We start from the raw sequence: 22,044 nt of genomic DNA, 5'->3' as shown, positions 1-22,044 counted from the left end.
AACGGTTTAAATAATTTAAATGGATGTATTGTTTTATCATCAATGAACATTTGTTAACAATTTTATCATTTCTTACTTCTAAAAGTACTATTTTATCATTGGCCCTTTCTTTTAAGTCATTTTATGTAATATTAAAACACATTGAAATTATTTTTTCTTTATTTAATCAATAATATAAATCAAACTTCAGTTGAAACAGAAAGTGTACTTGTGTAGAGATATTTCTAAAATGGCTAGCTAAAATGACTTTTTAGTTATTTTGACTAAAATTTGACTGTAAAATGGTTAACATTGCTAAAGATGCTCTTAAATATGTTTTGGTTCTTAATTGCTTACATGAATAAGTATTAGGCTATGTCACATGTACTAATGATATATCCTTCACTAGAAAAGGGTTGATCGTTAATTTGTTTGAATAGAATTTGTGGTGTAATGACCAACTTCAATATAGCATGGCCGTCAGTTTAGAGACGTATTGGATTTTGAGTGAACCGGCAAAACCGATGGATTAAGGTAAGGATATGGATTAATTGAGTTTGATTAAGGCTTACAACGCATATAGTTTCTCATCAATTACTAGTTTTACTGCTTATGTTTCTTAAATCTTAATCCGATGTTGTTTGATTGGATTCTTAATGATCAAGGACTAGCTCCCTTGTTCATCTGATCATGTTCAAGAAGAAAGAACTCCGTTGTCACAATTCACAATCTTGTGATGATGTTGGCGTGAGTCACTTATTGTATTCCAGGATTGTAGCAATTGTTGTTATTCATCAGAAAAAAAAAAAAAACTTTGCTGCTCATCCCAATCCAAGTAAAACTAGGACATAGCTTTCTCGCTCTAAGTTTTCTTACTCAATATCCACCGATATATATTCAAACCCTTTCTTCCGTAACTTACCAAATGAAATCATCTTCCAACTTCCTCCTACAGTCCTACCTCAATCACCATTTTTGTGTATGCTGGGTTTGAACGGGGACGAAAAAGAGAGACAACAATACTTTTTCCTTTCTTATTTCCCTCTTCTTATTAATTATTAATTTAATTATTAATTTTAATAATTTATTACTACTAAATTAAAGAGTGATGGATTTGCCCCCCAAAGTTTAACAGAAAACACGTTAGATAACGGAGAATGTAACGGTATGTACATATTTTCGGTTGAGATTACAAGTTCATGCATTGTTATGATTGTTTTAAAACTTAAAACACCAAAATTTAGAGTGGACCATTTGTCATGTATTGTTTTTAAAATTTTTCCTATGAGAGAAATATGAGGAGATCCGGATCCACCACGGGAACATGTCAGTTTGCTCTTGACTTCTTGTCTGTCTTGTTATATATTACTCTGAGATAAGTTCAATTCTTACTCGGTGGTGCATTGGCTAGTTTAGGTTTGGACTAGTGCTTATGAAGTAATTATGTACTGATGATTACGCTAATATATACAATGGGGGGTATCCCATACATACAACTAAGAAGAATGAACATGTGCTAGCAAAAGGTGACGGGGTTAGGAGATTTTTGTCTAGGGATAGGGTTTGTATAGAATACCCATCTGCATAGCAGAATTTTCTCAGAATTCCGCCAAAGAACTTTTGAGATTGTTTCCCTGCAATCACTTTCTTCTTAGAGCCGGTGATACTAGCTAGGAGCTGAGCGAATGGGAGTGTTTGTTGGATATATGCTACATTACTACCACTACAACAATATTGGCCTGGCAAAGGCCACACACCTAGTGTGGTCACTAAAGGTGTTGCAATTCTTTTATGTGTGATATTTTCTCCTCATACTTCACCAATACTCTCATTTGCCACATTTAAGGGGAAATGCAACATCTCTAATGCTCACACAAGATGTGTGGCATTTGCTCAATATTGTGGTAGTGTACTAGAATGTGATTGAATTATGCTCTTCATTGTTTCCGGTTTCGCAGAAATCTAGTGTGTCGATGGATAGAAGAAGCAACTACGTCAATTCACTTTGTGATCAAGATACGGTCAATCAAACACATTATCAGAAAGATGTGTCCTATCATCACTTACCAATCTGAAAATTATACATCAAACAAAAAGACCAAATCTTGATAACTTATTAAGATTATGCTAGTTTTAAGGATTTCAATTTCTTTAAAAGTTTTAATAATTTACCTTTGAGCGATATCCAAGTTATATTTAAAATTAGCTCCAAAACTAATTTTCTATTAAGATGTTTCATATCTAAAGTTTTAAAACTTCAAAAGAATTTAAAACTCAGTCTAGCTGCAAGCTTTACTTATTCCGACTTCCAAGTATGTACAGAAAGAAGTCCCGGGTGCCCATATTCCCAGCCCAAAAACACAATCCTAACCCAAATAAGGAAAACCCAAAGAGCCAAGAAGAAGTATAACCTACAGTATATAATACTTGAATCAATGACGAGTCAAGACAGAAGCTCAATATCCAAGACGCTACCTTTCAAAACATTCCCATCCCAATTCCCAAGTGTCACCCCAAAATCCAAATCACCATGACCCAAAACGGCGACGCCCCTACTCCCTTCCCCCGATTCGACGTCGTTCCGGACCACTCGGACCACGCCTACGCCGCCGTCTCCAGCAAGAAACAAAACTACGACGGATCAGTCCACAAGACCATCATGAAAGAGTGGCGGGTCCTCGAGAACAACCTCCCGGACTCCATCTTCGTGCGCGTGTACGACACGCGCATCGAGCTTCTCCGCGCCGTCATCGTCGGCGCCGCCGGGACTCCCTACCACGACGCGCTCTTCTTCTTCGACATTAAGTTCCCGCCCGATTACCCGACCCGGCCCCCCATTGTGCACTACCGGTCATACGGGTTGCGGGTCAACCCGAATCTCTACGCGAGCGGGTACGTCTGCCTCAGCCTGCTCAACACCTGGATCGGGAAGAAGCGGGAGAAGTGGGACCCGGCCCAGTCCACGGTTCTCCAGGTTCTGCTCTCGATCCAGGCGCTGGTTCTGAACGAGAAGCCGTATTTCAACGAACCGGGTACCGGGTCGCCGGGCGGGTCGGGTGTAGAGAAGCGGTCGCGGGCGTACAATGAGGACGCGTTTGTCTTGACGTGCAAGACGACGCTGTATTCGCTCCGGAATCCGCCCAGGAATTTCGAGGCGTTTACGGCGGTGTTTTTCCGGGAGAGGGGGAGTCGGATTCTGAGAGCGTGCGGCGCGTACGTGAACGCGCGAGTGGGAGTTGGGTGCTACAGAGATGAAGGCGAGCTTGAAACTTCTACGCAGAAGCCGAGGGTAGTTTGGGACGTTTCGAAGAAATTTAAGGCGTCAATGCAGGAGCTGTATCCGCAACTTGTACAAGTTTTCAAGAAGAATGGGGCTCTTGATTTGGTTGAGGTGTTGGAGGTGGAGGCTAAAACGACGCCGGTTAAGGTGGAGGCTAAAACAAAGACGGTGAAGGTTCGAGTTGACAAGAAAGCTAAGATTGGCATTGCTAAGAAGGTTATTGGGAAATTGAGGAAGTTTTTGGGACTGAGCAAGAAGAAGAATCAGAAGATGGAAAAGAGTGATGAGAAGAAGGATGTCAATGCTGGAGTGGCTGTGGGATGTTGATGATTATTTTACTTTCTTGTGTCACTTTGGGGTGGGTAGATAAATTTATGTTTACTCAAACAGTAAAAGGATTCAAGGTCTTTAGGCTTTAGGTTAACTCTGCTAGGTTCTAATTGAGAATGTAGAGCAAAAGTATCTCAATGCCTTTCTATCTACTGAGATCTCTTAGTTTTAATGTTGTTGCTGGCACTAACATAGAGTTAGCTTAACAGAAGCTGAATCCAATATGCAGCAAGTTTTAACTTCTATAACAGAATGGATTCAGGCAGCTGGAGCAGCCGCTAGTGACGGCTACCCCAGTGCGTCTCTAGTGTCACATACTCATATATGGGTAATTGGGTTGAGCCATCAAAGATTTTCCGGAAAGTGTTCATCCAAACCTAGTTATAACCGGAAAGTGTCTCTTCGACTCAACTTGGTTTCTTGGTTGTCATAGGAAATGTTCAGTGCTTATGAAAGATCTTTATATAGCTCAAGAGTGCATCTCAAAATTAGAGGATTGACTAGATATAGATCAAGTCATTGTGAAGATAAAGACTTGAATCAAGACGTCCTAAAAATAATTTTCTTGGGATTACATCGAGGGTTATAAGCGGGTGGGCTCAGATTTGATCTCCTTTGTTGTCATAATTGACCTCCTATGAATTATCATTCTAATAAGGGCGATTTCTTGTGCAAGATGAGAGAAGGGACTTTAGCTAGTGTCCCAGATTTTGGTATCATCTAACATGCTCCAAGTCTCCAACCCTGGTCCAGAAGATTTTGCTTCCGATAGAGACTTTGTTACCCAAAATGTCATCCTAATTGGACCCATTTTCGCTATGGCCATGTCTCTTTGTTCGTGGCAGCTTGCAACTGCGTGATCACGGTGGTTACAGTTGGTTTAGAACATTACATTTGGTGGAGCTTAAAATGGACACCATATAGGTCGCCTAATTTGCCACATGGGCAAACAGTGAGGGAAGCTGATGACCAATTTCTGTGCTGAACGTCCCTACTTCAATTCGACAGAAACAAGAAGAAACCATGGAAATTTGGGAGTAACATAAACTCCAATACATATGGACTCCCTCTTATCCGGCATGGCTCATCATCAAAGACTACGATAAACAATTATGGGGAGACAAAGAAAACGAGTTTTTTTTTTTTTTTCTTTTTGAGAGGAACAAAACTACAAGTTTACGTCTACTGATCTTGTTGATCGATCTCTTACTTTGAATTATGCATCTGTATGTGGTAACAAGACTCAAAACGTTTTTACCTCTTATTTAACATTACATAATTCGAGTAGACTACGAGTAAAATGTCAAATGTCAAAATTAGGTAGACATAAATTAGGTAGACATAACTAATTGTTTCTTACAATGACACAATCTTTGAAACATCAAATCTTCTTTGCATCAATTTCATCGGCATCGATCCGTCATCATTGATGGAAAGACTTGGCCCCAAGAGCCTAATTTAGACATCAATTAGTCTTCAACTAAATCGTCATTTATGCAAAGTTATTGGTGATCACGTAGATTGTGTGTAACTGACTAAGAAAACTTAGGTCACTTGCTCATTCGATTGGTTCATGTTCACGCTCAATTAGTTGCAACAGACCAAGAGCACGTACACCATTGTATACAGATCTGTAGAGGAAGTAAACTTCTCTTTTTTTAGAGGGAAGAAAGAGCAAGTAAACTTCTTGTGAATAACTAATATCAAAATGGATGAATCCCTTTCAACTTGAACCGTGTCAAACTCCTCCATCAAAGTCGACCTGTCCATTCTCTAAGGTGAGACATTCAACTACCAATACCTGTCGATGTTTTCCATGTTAGCTTCTTAGTTCTTGCTCCGGAAGGTTTTACCCTTTAAACTTCTTCTTTTTTATTGGAAATGAAAATTTACCCATTAAACTTTGTAGGACTTGGACGTTGCAATTCTAATTTTAGCTTGTTAGGTTGAGATTATTGGTTTATATATAGATAGAGTTGTTTTTTTTTGGTTGTCTGGAAAGAAACTCTCATGTAGGATTTCATGAAAAGAAAGTAAGAAGTTTAAACTAATTTTCAATTACCAATTACTTGTATTGTTGTAAAAATGTTTGAATATCAAAAGAAAATCACCTACCCGGTAAAGCACAAACCTTCTTTCACATATTATGTTGTCGTTTTAGTCCTACTTAAACTAAGCCAAGTATCAGATGCTCATTTTGAATTCCGGCATATTCAACTCTTCTTATTTGTGTTCAAACTCGACTTGTAAATTTCAAAATATTATATCAAATATCATGTATGATGCTCTTACTGTACCTAAATATACAATTGAATGTCTCTCTGAAGGCCACAATACTATGTATCTTTAAAATCAGTTGCACAAGTCTTGGTTTGACAATCACAATCAAGTTTTATTTTTATTGGACAGGAACTTCATTCAAGATAGCACTGCTACATAAAGCTATGACCGAAACATATTAAACTTCAAACTAAAGCTTGATTTGGCTTAGTTTTATAGTTTACTTGTATATCTATGACGAATTGAGCTCGATTTGGTTTCATTCTTCTACGAGAGAGATGTAAACATTCTAAGCCGAGTTTACTTCAGCGCGAGTTCAAACCGACAAACTGCATCGAGTGAATTTTACCGTATGTTATGAAAAGTAAAAACATAACATTAAACACATGCCAAAATTCAAGGGAAAGAACAATCGGAATATTCCTTAAAATGAAAAAAGAGAAAAAGGAAAAAAAAATTAAATGAAGGCGACAGGCTTCCCCACCCCATCTTCTGCCCACAAAACAGCCGAGAACTCGGCCCCTTCTCGGTTCCTCTACCACCGAACACAACCCCACTCTCTCTAACCTACGCCGCCACTCTTATCCTCCACCCCCTCCCTTATCCTGCGCACTGCCTATACCTTTTCCCCCAATTAAAACCTAGGTCTTCTCCTTCTCTCCCTTCCCCAATCCTCCAAGGGGTCCTTTGGGTTTTGGGTTTGGGTTTTTTCCGGAGAGAGATGTGGGATGCTTCATGCATTGATGAATCTTCTCTCGCTGTGTTGGAAGCCATCCGGGCGCGGCGGCGGTGAGGGAGGAGGACTCGAGTCCATCGGAATCGTTGGCGCCAATTTGGGCGGCGGCGGAAGAGATGGAAAAGATAGCTTGCTTTGGTTTAGGGATATCGGGAAATACGCGTGGGGAGATTTCTCCATGGCTGTGGTTCAGGCCAATCAGGTGCTTGAGGACCAGGGCCAGATCGAGTCCGGACCCTTTGGGACCTTCGTCGGCGTTTACGACGGCCACGGTGGCCCCGAGGCCGCTCACTACGTCTGTGATAATCTATTTAGACAGTTTCAAGGTTCGTGAATCTTGATTGCCTTTATATATTGTTAGGAGTGGTTTTGAATTGGCCACGTTTGCTTGTGATCTTGATTGGTTGGTTTAGTTTGGATCACGGGAAATTCATTGCAGTTGGTCTTGAAATTTGGTTAGTGAGGTTGAGTCGTATTGGGAACTAAAATGTGGGGCATTTTTTCTGATTTCTTGCTTTGTTTTCGGTTTGTTTGCTTGTTTTGGTGTTATTGGGGCGGGTTTTTTTGTTTGGCTATTGAAGAATGAGCTGCTCTTATGTTGGCTATCTTAGGCATTATGTTTATGCAGCAGTATCAGCGGAGACGGAGGGTGTTGTGACAGCGGATACCATTCAAGATGCTTTTCGTCGGACAGAGGAAGGATTTACGGCTCTTGTTTCTGAGTTGTGGAGTACTAGACCCAATTTAGCGACTGTTGGAACATGCTGTCTTGTTGGAGTGATATGTCGGGGGACGCTATTTGTGGCAAGTCTTGGAGATTCCCGTCTTGTTTTGGGGAAGAAAGTGGGCAATACTGGGGAAGTTGCTGCTATTCAGCTATCCACCGAACACAATGCGAATCTTGAGGAGATTCGGTATGAGCTGAAAGAGCAGCACTCACATGATCCTCAAATTGTCGTTTTAAAGCATGGAGTTTGGAGAGTAAAAGGCATCATCCAGGTAAGTTTAGGATATTGTTGTCCACTTAAGAACTCATTGTTTGCACTAACTTTGGGTGTTTTACTGCTTAAAGACTTAAAGTCCTGAGATTGGTTCTTGCATTAGCCTACATGATGTCTCTGAAACTACTATGTGCAGCAATGTTACTGAAAGTCCTATGTCTTAGCTCTAAGTAACTTTTGAATAACTTCTGATTTTGAAAGAATCATGGACCCTTATGCATTTTCAACTTCTACTTTAAGCTCCCTGTATACGGGCTAACTTAACATCACTCCGCACTGGATGATAAAAGCTTCAATAACTTTTGATGTTAAGCTAAATCATCTAATCATTGTATCAAAATTGGTCTTGCTGTTTTTCCTTTGATGTAGTATTGTAGTATGTATCTATGACTAAAGTTAAACCAAAATAATAGTAGCAGTATCTTGTTTTTCCTTTGATGTATGTATCTGTATCTTGTTGTTTTACCTTTGATGTATGTATACTGACTAAGGCTAAACCGAAATAATAGTAGTAGTAAGTTTTAAATGCAATTCTGTTAGTTTACAGGAGAACTAATAATTGGTTTTATAGGCAAGCTAGGTAGAGACTTAAAGATGTAGTTTAGGTTTAAATGTCCTCATGTTAAGAAGTTTTGTGGTGGTAGATAAAACTATGGAGGGGTGTTTAACTGGTTCTTTTGTCCATAATGCAGTTCATGGAACTACAAGCATTTAATGACATTAGTATTTGACATTTCTTAGATGCAAATTAGTTTGGAGTTGATACATAATTCTCCTAAACATATCATGCACTGAATGATCCATCATTTTAATAACCATGCTCATTCTTCATAACTGATATCATGTTATAACATCTTGATTTTGTATTTTATGCAGGTTTCTAGATCTATCGGTGATGTATATATGAAACATGCAGAGTTTAACAGGGAGCCAATTGCTGCAAAGTTCCGGCTTCCTGAACCAATGAACATGCCTATCATGTCTGCCACTCCAACTATTCTTTCTCATGCTCTGCATCCAAATGATTCTTTTCTTATCTTTGCATCTGATGGTCTATGGGAACACTTGAGTAATGAAAAAGCTGTTGAGATTGTCCACAAGCATCCTCATGCAGTAAGATTCTGGTCTTTTTATTTCCTTCATACTTGCAAATTTATTTGAATTGACACTGTTCGTACTTTCATGCTTGCCTTGATGTAGTAAAAGGTCATATTGGATTTCTTTCTGAGCACTGAAACTAAGATTTTTTCCCCTTTTGATCAGAAATTATAAACTTTTAGCTATCAGGATAACTGTAGGGGACTTTTGAGGCTAATAGTATTTTAAGTCGGTCATGAAATATTGGAACTGGAAGAAATTCCGTTACTATTCTTTTTTGTCCTTTTGGTGGTAGGAGAGCCGATTGCAGAACTAGTCCATATGCTTATTTTTTTTTTTTGGAAGATTGTTCTTTTTGTAGACTTTCTGCTCAGTCACTGAAATTGCATCTAAATGGGATGTGTTTTAAAAGCTGCTAGTATATGATTCTAATTTAGGATACTGTTAACCTTGTTATATTGGAAGAGTGTTATCGACAATTGTAAAGAAAGTATACACAAATTGACTATACGGGACACCAATATACATCTATTTTTTAACTTCTCATGTGTGATTATTATCCCAGTTTGGATTTCTGGTGCTGAGTTCTTCTTTCAATGCAGGGAAGTGCCAAAAGACTTGTTAAGACGGCCCTCCAAGAAGCTGCAAGAAAACGAGAAATGCGTTACTCAGATCTTCGGAAAATAGACAAGAAGGTGCGGCGGCATTTTCATGATGATATAACCGTTATTGTTTTATTCTTGAACCATGACCTAATCTCCAGAGGCACAGCGCAAGATCCCCCAATCTCAATAAGAAGTGGTGTTGATCACTAATAATTATATGTAACCAGACATGTCTCCGCCACCCTTTTTTGGTCAATCCCTGTGATGAAGAATTCTAATGACGCATAACTTCAGAGTAGCACTGATAGGCCAACAAGATCATGGGATACGAAGTTCACGAGTGAACAGGCTTGAAACCTTTTTGGGTTACCAGAGTTCTTAAGCTTTAAGTGCAAGAGAATTGCTTTACAGATATTCATGTAATACCCTGCCATAAATTGTTAAATGCATCATGTTTGCCTCTCTAATACTGAAAGTGAGAGCAGAAGTTTTACTTAGTTTACATAATTTCCGAAACAACCAAGTGTCCCTTGTATGCAGTGCTTTCTAATCCAGCTCCTTGAAGGCACCTTTGTTAGTCTTAATAATTCTAATGTAAAACAAGCTATTTGAATTATAATTCTTACAAGCCATCAAAAGTGAAAGGGCCTGCGTTGTCCCGGTGCTCTGATAAGTCTGATTGATACAAATTTTTTGCAAACATTTCCTATTCCTAAATGTCGTAAATGAACTCGAGGAACCCGTTTGAGCTTCTTGATTGTTTATTTTTCTTTTTAATCGAGATCACATCCTTAAAAGCTTTCCCACAAACTAATCTGTGCCACAAAATGATCTGTGTTTGGAGGACATTGTCAGAATTTTTCTTCCTCCCTGATCAACAAGAATAAGTCGAGATTTTACTCGGCTCGATTCAAACCTGAGAATGAGTTTTCCACGTTTAATCCTGCGGGAGGAGTTTAACCCGCCATCCCGAGGCACAACTGTAATAAAGTGAAAAAAATATTTAGTGGGTCAGATTTAATTCGGGGTGAAATCCTGGGGGTCACTTTTACTTTATGGGGTAAATTTGTAGGGGGTGATTTTGGTATTGAAAATACCGCACTCTTCTTCTCTCATGCTTCTTGGTCTGAGACTCACACTAACGCAGACCAGAAGAGGACCTCAACTATGCCAAAGTCCAAGCTTTCTTAACTCCAGTTTTCTCATCCAATTCTCAATTCGATTTAGCGACTGAGCTCCGGCCATGGCTTCAACATCACTTCCAATAGCATACGCTCTTGTTATCGCTCTGAGCCTGCTCGCGTTTCAATCCGAGTCTAAACCTCAAGCTTTCCGGAGAGATCCCGGCCACCCTCAGTGGCACCACGGCGCCTTCCACGACGTCCACGAAACCATCCGCTCCGACGTCCGCCGCATGCTCCATTCTCGCGCCGAGGTGATCTCTCTCTCTCTCACCTATTTCATTTCTCTATTCAAACAAATTGAAATTCAGTTTAGGTTTTAATTTTCGGAGCAATTCGATATCTGTAATGGTGTGTGTATGTGTGTAGGTACCGTTTCAGGTTCCGCTGGAAGTGAATGTGGTGTTGGTTGGCTTCAATCGTGATGGAGGCTACAGGTACTCGGTGGATGCGCACAAGTTGGAGGAGGTGCTCAAGATCAGCTTCCCGGCACACCGGCCTTCGTGCCTTGAGACTGGGGAGCCTCTCGATATCGAGCATCAGATTGTGTACAATGCCTTCCCTGTAAGCCCCTTTGCTTCATGATGTATGCTTCAGTATGCAAATGAATGTAGCTGAGTGTTTTTGATGTAGCTTAGGATGCATATGAATTTTTGTATTTGTTTTGATTATAGGCTGGCCAGCCGGAGCTTATAGCTCTTGAGAAGGCGTTGAAAGAGGCTATGGTTCCTGCAGGAAATGCGAGAGAGGTGAGTTGGCATTGTTTGGCTGTTGTGCATGGTGTTTTGGAATAGTTACGAGTGTCATTGTGTCTTTGAGTTAAGTTTTGAATTTGTGTTCAATGTTTAGACTGAGTTTGGAAGGGAAGTACCTCTATTTGAGGTGGATGCAACTGTCGTGGAACCGGTATTTCAGAGGTTGTATTCCTATATATTCGACACAGACAATTCAGCTGTTTCTGCTGTGGAGTTGGACCGCCAAGTACCAAGTGCAATATTTGTGGTCAATTTTGATAAGGTATGGCCTGCAAGAATCCAAGTATCATTTTTGCTTGAAAATTCCTATGAAGTGATTATCAAACCAAATTCCCATCCTTAAGTAGTCTTGATCAAGTGTACTTGTATCTTACAGTCTTTATACTGCTTTTGCAGGTCAGAATGGACCCTAGGAATAAGGAAATTGATCTTGACAACTTGATGTATGGAAAAATTACACAACTAACTGAGGATGATATGCAAAAACAAGAGGGAGACTATATATATCGCTATCGGTACAATGGAGGAGGTGCATCTCAAGTTTGGCTGGGCTCTGGCAGGTACTGTTAACAAACTTAAATCTTGTTTACTAATTTATAAGGAAACTTGGTCTTAGATTGAATGAGACTTACTGGAATCAGTTGTATACAATTTTGTTCTGCAATCCATTTTGGAATAATTTGTCATGAACATATAAATTCTAGTGTTCTACTTTTTGTAGACTAGAACAGAGAGGGAGACCAACCTCAAGTGAGTGGAAATGTAGATCAGTGCACATGAAAGAACGGTATACTTATGTGTAGGCGGTAGGACTAGTATGTAGGAGGTAGTTGTGTTATGGTAGTTGTAATGCTTTGAGCATGGTCAGTGACTAAAGATCAGATTGAAAAGGTAAATCCAATTAAAACTTGTTGATGATCTGTGTGATGGTTGTTAGCAACATTGTTTTGTTCCAATATTTTTTTAGTAGCTTTGCTAGGACTCTGTTTAATTGAATTTTCACATTGAATAAGGTAATAGACTTATGCATTATAGGACTAGTTATGTTACTTCTTTATGCTCCCTCTCACTTCTCTGTGTTTTTGTGATGTTTTCAAGAACAAGTACCTAACTTGCTGCCTATGCTGTTCAGATATGTAGTGATTGATCTCTCAGCTGGCCCATGCACTTACGGAAAGATTGAAACTGAAGAGGGAACTGTCAGTTCTCGGACCCTGCCACGACTAAGGCATATAATGTTTCCAAGAGGATTTGGTGCAGCTAGTGATCATTCTACACATGATGTATTTGTTGGACAGCTTGCCTCTCTAGTATCCACCACGATTGAGCATATTATAGCTCCGGATGTTAGGTAATTGCTCTATCTTTTGACATGTTGATTTACACCTGGCTTGTGTGAATATTAATGGTTGCTTGTTTTTTTCTTTTCTTTTTAAGCGGTTGATTATAGTGTCCAAACACTTTTTAGTGGTTAATGATGTGCCTGTACTCTTAACTCAGGTACGAAACTGTTGATCTGACAACAAGGCTGCTTTTACCAATAATTGTGCTGCAAAATCATAATCGGTACAATATTATAGACAAGGGCCACAACTACAGTATAAACATTGAAGCAATTGAGGCACAGGTGCGTTGGTTCCTCTGGACTCCATATCTTTATGATTGCCTTCCACTTATGAATGCCAGAGAAAAGAAAAGAAAGAAAATGTTTTTTCACCTTTAGAATTACTTCCATGGTTCTGCTTAAGATACAAACCCAAAACCATTTCCACTTTTATGAGATCATTTTTTTTTTTTATCAATCTTGTTTAGGTTAAGAAAATGGTTCATGAGGGGCAAGAAGTTGTGATTGTTGGGGGTTCACATTCATTACATCGCCATGAGAAGTTGGCAATCGCTGTTTCAAAAGCTATGCGAGGTCATTCCCTTCAAGAAACTAAGAATGATGGACGCTTCCATGTTCATACCAAAACATATCTGGATGGTGCTATTCTTAAAGAAGTGAGTGCTTAATTACGTATTTTAATGTTCATTGAATTGCATTTACTTGGGTGTATGGTGCTTGTAGAAGAATCTTTGCTTTTGGTCATGTTATTTATTAGGGTAGCATGACCATCTTGTCTATCTGCTTGATTTCATGAATGTCTTTCTAGAGGCATTTCAGTTTACTTCTGGCTTTAGAAATAGCTGTCACCATATCTGAGTTATTCTTGCTTCTTTTCTCTTCATTTGAGTTAGTCAAGCTATCTCATCATTCTTTATTATTCCAGGAAATGGAACGTTCTGCTGATGTGCTTGCTGCTGGTTTGCTTGAGGTGGCTGACCCGTCTCTTTCGAGTAAATTTTTCCTCCGCCAGGTTCGTGCAAATTTGAAACAGTAAAACATTTTTTTGAGGGATATTAATAAGGATGTCATATTAACTTCTTTTCTTGGTTCTCTTGTTTAATTTATGCTCTGGCGGATATTTCAGTTATCTTCCCTAGTTGTCTTCGTTCTCCTAATTTGTACTTTTTGTTCCCCCAGCATTGGAATGATGAATCTGATGGTACAAGTGATTCTATACTCAAACATAAACCTATTTGGTCTACTCATGACAAAAAAGGTGGCAAGAAGAAAAAGAAAATAGTTAGGAAACAAGGCGATCTATACCGAACTTATGGAACAAGAGTTATTCCTGTGTGAGTATGATGACCTCTGTTTGACTGCAACAATAACCATATAAAATACACTATCCATCATATTAATGCGTTGCTGTATATAATTGTCTCATAATTTTGTGTACAGCTTTGTGCTATCATTGGCTGATGTGGACCCGAACCTTATGATGGAAGACGAAAGTCTTGTATGGACAAGCAAAGATGTAGTGATTGTACTTGAGCATCAAAATGAGCCAATAACTCTCAGGTGAATAATTCATTGAACAAATCATGTTGCTACTTGCATTCTGTTATCTGATTGACTAAACCATTATGTCTTTTAAGCTTCATATACAGTGGATTTCGATGGATTTATTCCTTGTTTAGAGAAAAACTTACTGAAATGTTTTCATGGGCAGTTATGTCTCAGAAACACAGAGAAGGCATGCCCAACCATCTCAGGTACAGCGCCATATATTAGCAGGACTTGCTTCTGCTGTGGCAGGGTTGAGTGCACCATATGAGAAGGCTTCTCATGTACATGAAAGGCCAGTCGTGAATTGGCTATGGGCAGCTGGGTGTCATCCATTTGGACCATTTTCTAATACTTCTCAAGTCAGCCAAATGCTTCAAGATGTTGCATTGGTAAGGCTAGTCTCACCATGTTAATTTCTTTCCATATGGAAGATATGAGTTCTGCATTGATTGTACACATTTACAAGTTTGTGCCGCATACACATTGATACTTTCTTTTGGATTTTGATACCTAAAGTATCTACCTTTTCTGGCAGAGGAACTCCATATATGCGCGTGTAGATTCTGCACTCCACAAAATTCGTGATACATCGGAGGTAATTGTCTTTCAGTTGTTGATTTCTTAGTGGTATGTTTTTAAGCTTATGAATTCGAGTCTGTCATTTGCAGGCTGTACAAACTTTTGCTGCTGAGTATCTGAAAACTCCACTTGGCGAGCCAGTGAAGGGTAAAAAGAACAAAACCACCACTGAGCTATGGGTGGAGAAGTTTTACAAGAAAACCACTAACTTGCCTGAACCATTCCCACATGAATTAGTTGACAGATTGGAGAACTTCTTAAATGTAAGTGACACCCCCCTCCCCTTTCTTAATTTTAGATTTTCATTGTGCAACACCTGAGAGATTTTTAACATGATTAAAACATGACTACACAACAGAACCTTGAGGACCAGCTAGTAGATTTGTCTTCATCCTTGTATGGTCACCGGTTACAAGATGCTCATTTGAACAGTTCAGAGATTCTCCAGAGTTCCATATTTACCCAGCAGTAAGTTTCCTATCCTATTTTTCTCGATACATTTGAGTTCTTTTTTCTATTGTCACTGTCCTCTAAAAAAGGCAGTTTGGTCAATGGTTGAGGGGTTTTTCTCAAGTGTCCATGTGTGCATGGTGCAGGTATGTAGATCATGTTTTGGCAAACGAGAGGGAGAAGATGAAATGCTGCAACATTGAGTACAAATATCCAGTGCAGTCATCTCAAACTTATGTCTATGGAGGGATTCTACTTGCCGGATTTGTTGTATATTTCATTGTGATTTTCTTCTCAAACCCTGTACGCTAACCCTTTGATAAATCTTGTATCGTGAGACACGAAACGGTCAATTACACAGAAGAAATGTAGAAGAAACACAATGTTCACATTGAGTAGGAATAGATTGAAATTTTGTAGCACATTTTGATTATCTCGTTATAATTTGAGCACAAGTAGATTACACCACTGCATGAGTCCAACGTCTCCAATTCGATCAAAACTTGCATACTATTTGCTAGTTGAATTCCGATTTTAGCTGCTTTTAAGGTCATAAGTACTTAGGATACATGTCATCGAACTATCAAAACCTCGAGTGGTCCAGCATTCAATCAATATTGCGCTGCTTTCATTCATTTAAGATCATATTTACTCTGCAAATTTCAGGTATCTTTTCTTTGAACTTCTGGGTTCAAATTCAGGTATTTGACACCAAGTCCTTGGGTTTTATTTGTTGCCATTCTGCAGTTCTTCATGAATGTTATCAATTTAGGTCCGGTTATTTTATCATTGGTTCAATCTTCACTTGTTATGTGGATCAAATGACATTTACTGCTATTATATCTTTCCCCTATGTCAAAAGCCATTATCAGCAGTTCTCTATGCTGCCTTTTATTCTGATCTGATCCTTATTACCCCTTTTCGTTTTCACTTACACAGGAATTGGATATTGAGATTATGTTGTTTTGTAACGACTCATTCTACCATGTACTATATATTCGGACAAAGGGGGAAAGCAATCTCAGTAATTGGTACTGTATACAATTTTAGCTAATACAATATGATTATTGATTCTCCATTTTTACAAGTGCTTTGGTTCTGAAACAGAAAATATACAAGGTTGTTTGTGACAAATACCACGAATATGATGACAGAGTGAGAGGTAGATATGATCACCGTTTTGCAGGTTTGTTGAGGTTGTGATGATGAGAGTTGTGGAGGAAGAACAGCCTTTTCAAGACTCTGACGATTAGGACCATACCTGGGTTTGTAATAGCACTACCAGATGTAGCAGCATTAGATTTGGACAAGTTGAAAGCACCAAGACCTACACAACCCAGTTGCAGCATGTTGCCGGACACGTACTCCGATGTCGTTGACCTTGCCGGATACAATTCCTCATTGAAATCCTCCCATAGCATGTCCATTTTCTCATCCTGATCAAGAATACCAACTATGATCTGATCATCATCAACCCCCTCAACACATGCAAAGCTCTTCCTCTGATTACAATCCTCCTCTACAGGAGTAGAGTGATCTTCTTCATCTTCATGGCAAGGAGATGGACGCCACAAAGGAGGGAAATCGATGCTTCTAGTACTACTGCTTTTATGTACTGCGGGGAAGCTGAAATCTTCTGTGGTCATGGAACACAAACACTGAAATGATACAACATTAACTAGTTAATACAAGGACTGATACATACATATACATACATATATATATTGAAAGAGGACCTGCTTGGGGTGGAGATGAAAGTTTTATTTGGTGGCACCGGTTGTCGACTCCACAATGGTTCTCAGGCAAAGTTTAGTTCACCTGCTTCTCCAGGTGACTTTCTATTTTTATATCTGGTTTTTTATATATTTTTTGTCAATTAAATCATATTTAGTGTTTGTCCTCTTCCGTAGTCATAGTCACGGTTGAATTTCATGTAGTGAAATTCATTTACTTCTGAGATTAAAATTACCCATTTACTTAGATAAGATTAGGGAAAAGTTTGTTGAAATCAGTAGAGTATATCAGACTCAGCTTTCTAGGCGGCATTGTCCATCAAAAAACAGCTCCATTGAACTGCTCAGAGCCCAGTGCATGATCATCATCTATACAAATCTAATCTATCTGCGGTTTAAATTCAAAACAATAGCAAAACAGAAAAAACAAAGAAGTTGAGCAAAGGGATCCTCAGAAATTATGCTTATAGTTGTCATCAACAGGATGATCAGGTCTCAAAGATTTCATGCCATCATCGGAACCTCAATAACAATCGAACATAAGAAACCGAAAAAAACAAAAGAAGAGAGAGTTGAAATTGAATCAAAAGGGATGTCACAGGATGTAATTCACTGAGCCCGTGGAAACTCGAAGGCGAAGTGACTCAACATTCCTGCAAGAATTTGCCTCCTCTTGATTACAAGAATCAAATAGCACCCTAAATCCACAAAAATTAGATCCAAGGATCTATAAGAGGCACTACGAAACTTACCCAAGAACAAAGATTGAATTTTCGAAGAAAAAAAAATAGAGCAGAGATCTTTGAATTTTCGAAGAAAAAAAATGAGCAGAGAGAGAGAGAGAGAGGGAGGTTGCGACTTGGAGGTTTGATATGCTTGGTTGTGCTTAAATACTGGCACATTTAGGATTAGGGTTTAGAGAGAACTAGATGTTTGGGCTTTGGTGTGTTAAACTGCCCTTTACATTCTATTGTAATTACAGACATACCATTTACTAGGCCCAATATGATTTTCCCTAAAAATAAGTACCAAATGGGTATTTTTCCTAAAGGAAATGGCGGAGAGCAAAGTGGAAGAAGAACAAGCACTCAAGAAGCTGGTTTCAGAAAGGGTAGGTACCAATTTGGTCTAACTCAATTATGCTTATGCTTTGCAATCTTGCATGGAAAGTCGAATTATATCAAATTATATGAATACAGGTAAAGGTTGCGACTAAGGAAACTTCAATGGACAAGATCAGGCAGAGGGAGAAGAAATATCAAAAACTTGCTAAAACAATAGATCATTTGGAAAGAGAGAAAAGAGAAGAGTCTGCTCCTCTGATTGAAGCTGCATATCAGCAACGTTGTCAACAAGGTTTAGTGGAAGAAAGGGAGCGTCACAAACACGAACAACAGGTACACATATGTTGACATTGTCTACTTAGTTTTTAAGTAACACCTTGAAATTTGTCTGCAATTCTAATGCTCTTGCTTCTCTTTTTCTTCGCTTTCTGTTAGAAAAGTAATCTTGAGTATCGATTATATTATGAATGTATATTTTGTAGTTATCTATTTCCTATTGTATTCTTGGTTCTAGTTTTGTAGGAGATTAGTGACCTTATAGGTGTATATAGTGGCGGATCCAGGATCCGGTAAGTGTCTAGGCTAGTTAGACGTGCAAATTTTTTTTAGAATTTCTTGAATTAAATGGTACACTCATCAAAGGAAATTTCTTGTAAAGAAACACTAACGGAAGTGTAGGAGTATATGATAAAACATTTTAATTTTTTAATTTTTTAACAAAATACTAATAGAAAAACGTATTAAACCAAAGAAGGACAGTGAAGAAAAAGAGAAGGAAAAAAACATGCAAAGTGATGTAAATTAAGTAAAAAAAAACATGAAGGATTTCCAGCCAAATCTGGTTTATAGTCACAAAGAATAGAGGAAGAAGAATAAAATCTTGGAAAACTAGATAAAAACATGCGATTTGACTCCAAGAGGAGTCACACCTTAGAGGGCTTAGACAAGGAAAAAGTCAAGTTGGACAGATTGTCAACTGAACCAAAGAAACTTTGTTTACTAGCTGGTATTCATATGGTATATATCAGAAATTCCGTCTAAGCTGCAGCCTAGATAGCCCACTATATATATCCACCCCTGCTTGTATATGCAACTTTTTAATGACTGCATTGTCATGTCTCACTATTTCCCTCTACAATTCGTGTTGCATTTATACCACCTGCTGTTTGCTGCAGATAGGAATTCAACTGAAAATATTCAAGGATATATAAGGTGATGAAACAGAGAAGGGCAGGTTTTGAGAGTTGAGAGGCAGAGTGGAAGGAAAATTACTCCAATCATTGAGGCCAGGAAACAAGAGAGGGAGGCATTGAGGATGTGAAGAAGAAAAACTCAAAGGCTACGTTTGGTTCATGGAAAGGAAAGGAAAGGAAACAAATTCTTTGGATTTTCCATTAACATTGGAAATTACAACTCCACCAATTTTCCTTTCCGCTATTTGGAAAAGGCAGGAATGTAATCAGAGTTTATCCTCTAGTTTCCCTTGCAGTGTTTGGTACTCGTAAGGAAAGCAAACAGAATCCTGTCAGTTTTCCAATAATATCCTCAACTTTATCCAAGAAAATAGACAACAACAATCTTTTTAACATTAAAACTTTAACAAAGCCTCAATTCACAGAAGACGTGAATAAGAATTATCAGCAAGTTTCTAGTGCAAAGCTAGCAAGCAGGCAGACTCTATCAACCGCCTAGACTAATAGCAGGCTTGCAACTATGAACTCTTTTCCCATGATTCCAGTCTTGGTTCCTCAACTAGTCAACTTCAGAGACCACTTCAATTGAAAGCCAATCTTCATAAGGCTGGAGCATTCGCTACATTCCCTTTGCCATGCGTCAATAATCTAATATATTTAGGTGGCTAAAACCATGCTACAACTACAATAGACATGTTATAATCAATCACAGGTAAAGTACATGAATCATATCTATTTTAACCTAGTAACAATTGAATTTCCAATCAATCACCAAGAAATCTGATCTCTACATATTTATCAGACCAATACAGATAAAGATTTGATCAAGTAAACATCTCAAGATAGAAAAATCTGAAATAACAACATCATGGTAGATAATAGTGCTGGGCTCGGGTCGGGTCGGTTTGGGTTTTTGGAAAACCCGACCCGAAACCCGAAAATAGCGGGTCGGGTCGGGTCGGGCTTTTTCAAAATATGAACCCGATTGAGACCGGCCCGATTCGGGCTTTCGGGCTTTTTTTCGGGCCCAAAAAATTTCGGGCTTTTTTCAGGCCTAAATAGGATTTGATGAATAAAACATTGATAATGCCACAATTTCAAACTTTCAATAACTACTAGGCTATTACATTATGGACTTCACAAACATTAACATATTTAACCAGTTCCAAGACTTCCTACTCAACAAGAGCTTTGATCATATCAGTCCCAGTTATAGTAGTCGTCATAGAAATATTCATCCTCCGATGAATGTTCGAAGGGGTCCTGATGGCCTGAGCGATTTACAGTTTGTTCCGATGGCCTTCAGAGCGGGACTGGCAATTTTACCACAGTAGCTAAGATCCAAGAAGGTGATATTAGAGAACCTTGCACTTGTCTGTTCTACAACTGAATTACTCATTTTACTTCTTTGCAGTCTCAAGGTCTGAAGGGCATTAGCACTTGCAAAACAAGAACAGAGCATTAGATGAGAGGTCTATCAGACATATCATATTTATATTATACTAAGTGCCCTTAAGTGAGTGTATTATACCTTAAAAAAAAAGAGCATAACCACCTTGCTCCATGGTTTGCAAACCACTGAAATCAGCTTCTCCTTGAAAGAAAGGCTATTGAATATTAGGCTAGTGTAATACACAACACGTTGTATACAAAACTGCCCGAGTTTCTAACATCATCAAGAACAATCTAATTCAAGCCTAGAGCAAGGACAATCCCTAATTGACTACAGCAAACCATTTGACTATAGCAAACCATTTCATATTCAAATTCTAGGCTTCTAGCATACAAAATTGTAATCGATCACAATAAAACCCAGAAAACCCAGGTTGAGTTTATACCTGAAATGAGTGAATACTCAAACCCAGAAGCTGAAAAACTCAGAAACCCTAACTTTAGATCACCCAACTCAAACCTATCTGCCAAACAATCGACGAAACAATCGCAAATTAGAGCTTCTTCTTCATCATCCCTTTCTCCAGCCACCGTTGTTCTTCTTCTTCCTCCTTGCACGACCATGTTATCTTACAAAATCAAGAAGAGAGGAAGAAGAGAGTTTAACTGTAAGAGATAAGAGAGGCGTAGAGGAGAAGAGAGAGAAGAGAGAGAGAGAGAGAGAGAGAGAGAGAACAGAAGAGAGGCGCAGATAAGAGAGGCGCAGATGAGAGAAGAGAGAGTTTTATAGTTTTAGGGTTTTTTTTTTTTAATAAAAAATTATATGGACCAATAAGTTTATGACACGTGGCAAAATTTTGTATATCGGGCCTGAACGAGCTTTCGGTTCACGACCGAGCTCGAACCCGAAACCGAACCGAACTGAGTGTATTTGGGTCGGTCTGTGGCCCGGACCGAACTCTTCCGATTTTAGACCGAACCGATTAGGCCCGATCGGGCTTTTGGGTCGGTTTTTTATGGTTTTTGGGCCCGAACGCCCAGCCTTAGTAGATAATAAGTTCTCTAATAGCTCTATAGAGGCTGATGGATATACTAAAAGTTTGTTTGATCAAAATATATCAGACCGGGCCATCAAATAGAAAAATTTGAATACGCTTACATAATCATCAAGTTTCTTATGATTCAACTTTTCAAACAAATGTATTGCAATTAGTACTAGCATCAATGAAATCATTCTATCAATCTATTGTCTATTTCGTTAAAGTATTATATCAGATCAATTGAGAAAGAGAAGGAGAAAGTCATATACCCATTCTCAGCGTTTGTAATTCTTAGACCCAGAAAAATAAGCAGACTAACACACAACACATAACAGATCAATTGAGCAAAAACTCATCATTCATCACCTCCCGAAAGCGAAATTTCTCTCTATCAGAAGAGAAAACAATCTAAATAAATTACCCATGCAACAAAACCAAAACCAAGATTTGCGAGA

General features: G+C 38.7%; 4 protein-coding genes across 4 annotated transcripts; 3 read left to right on the top strand and 1 right to left on the bottom strand.

Moving 5' to 3' along the window:
- The first annotated feature begins 2,492 nt into the window (after positions 1-2,492).
- On the top strand, positions 2,493-3,586 carry LOC101309921 (probable ubiquitin-conjugating enzyme E2 26-like). Its single transcript, XM_004296189.1, has one exon. The coding sequence runs from the start codon at positions 2,510-2,512 to the stop codon at positions 3,584-3,586; it is 1,077 nt and encodes a 358-aa protein (XP_004296237.1). The 5' UTR covers positions 2,493-2,509.
- Positions 3,587-6,184: 2,598 nt separating this feature from the next.
- Positions 6,185-10,023, top strand: LOC101304262 (probable protein phosphatase 2C 42-like). The gene is made up of 4 exons (XM_004295021.1): positions 6,185-6,931; positions 7,234-7,604; positions 8,483-8,719; positions 9,307-10,023. The coding sequence occupies exons 1-4, from the start codon at positions 6,598-6,600 to the stop codon at positions 9,517-9,519; spliced, it is 1,155 nt and encodes a 384-aa protein (XP_004295069.1). The 5' UTR covers positions 6,185-6,597; the 3' UTR covers positions 9,520-10,023.
- A 421-nt stretch (positions 10,024-10,444) lies between these two features.
- On the top strand, positions 10,445-15,903 carry LOC101303979. The gene is made up of 16 exons (XM_004295020.1): positions 10,445-10,744; positions 10,860-11,054; positions 11,165-11,239; positions 11,340-11,507; positions 11,642-11,805; positions 12,378-12,596; positions 12,746-12,872; positions 13,058-13,246; positions 13,516-13,602; positions 13,770-13,924; positions 14,031-14,150; positions 14,302-14,527; positions 14,674-14,733; positions 14,807-14,980; positions 15,076-15,185; positions 15,314-15,903. The coding sequence occupies exons 1-16, from the start codon at positions 10,553-10,555 to the stop codon at positions 15,477-15,479; spliced, it is 2,427 nt and encodes an 808-aa protein (XP_004295068.1). The 5' UTR covers positions 10,445-10,552; the 3' UTR covers positions 15,480-15,903.
- A 290-nt stretch (positions 15,904-16,193) lies between these two features.
- LOC101303684 lies at positions 16,194-17,120 on the bottom strand. Its single transcript, XM_004295019.1, has 2 exons — positions 16,904-17,120; positions 16,194-16,825 (listed from the first exon to the last, which is right to left on the bottom strand). The coding sequence occupies exon 2, from the start codon at positions 16,811-16,813 to the stop codon at positions 16,340-16,342; it is 474 nt and encodes a 157-aa protein (XP_004295067.1). The 5' UTR covers positions 16,814-16,825; positions 16,904-17,120; the 3' UTR covers positions 16,194-16,339.
- Between the last annotated feature and the right edge of the window lie 4,924 nt (positions 17,121-22,044).

Source organism: Fragaria vesca, linkage group LG3, assembly GCF_000184155.1.
Source record: "Fragaria vesca subsp. vesca linkage group LG3, FraVesHawaii_1.0, whole genome shotgun sequence".
NCBI lineage: Eukaryota > Viridiplantae > Streptophyta > Magnoliopsida > Rosales > Rosaceae > Fragaria > Fragaria vesca.
Note: the sequence above shows the minus strand (reverse complement) of the source record. Positions and strands in the feature narration are given on the sequence as shown.

Coding starts and splice junctions, on each gene's coding strand:
- LOC101309921 (XM_004296189.1), top strand. CDS start 2,510: ATGACCCAAAACGGCGACGCCCCTACTCCCTTCCCCCGATTCGACGTC.
- LOC101304262 (XM_004295021.1), top strand. CDS start 6,598: ATGCTTCATGCATTGATGAATCTTCTCTCGCTGTGTTGGAAGCCATCC. Junction 6,932..7,233: donor TCTATTTAGACAGTTTCAAG/GTTCGTGAATCT, acceptor ATGTTTATGCAG/CAGTATCAGCGGAGACGGAG. Junction 7,605..8,482: donor GAGTAAAAGGCATCATCCAG/GTAAGTTTAGGA, acceptor TATTTTATGCAG/GTTTCTAGATCTATCGGTGA.
- LOC101303979 (XM_004295020.1), top strand. CDS start 10,553: ATGGCTTCAACATCACTTCCAATAGCATACGCTCTTGTTATCGCTCTG. Junction 11,806..12,377: donor GTTTGGCTGGGCTCTGGCAG/GTACTGTTAACA, acceptor TATGCTGTTCAG/ATATGTAGTGATTGATCTCT. Junction 14,528..14,673: donor TGCTTCAAGATGTTGCATTG/GTAAGGCTAGTC, acceptor CTTTTCTGGCAG/AGGAACTCCATATATGCGCG.
- LOC101303684 (XM_004295019.1), bottom strand. CDS start 16,813: ATGACCACAGAAGATTTCAGCTTCCCCGCAGTACATAAAAGCAGTAGT.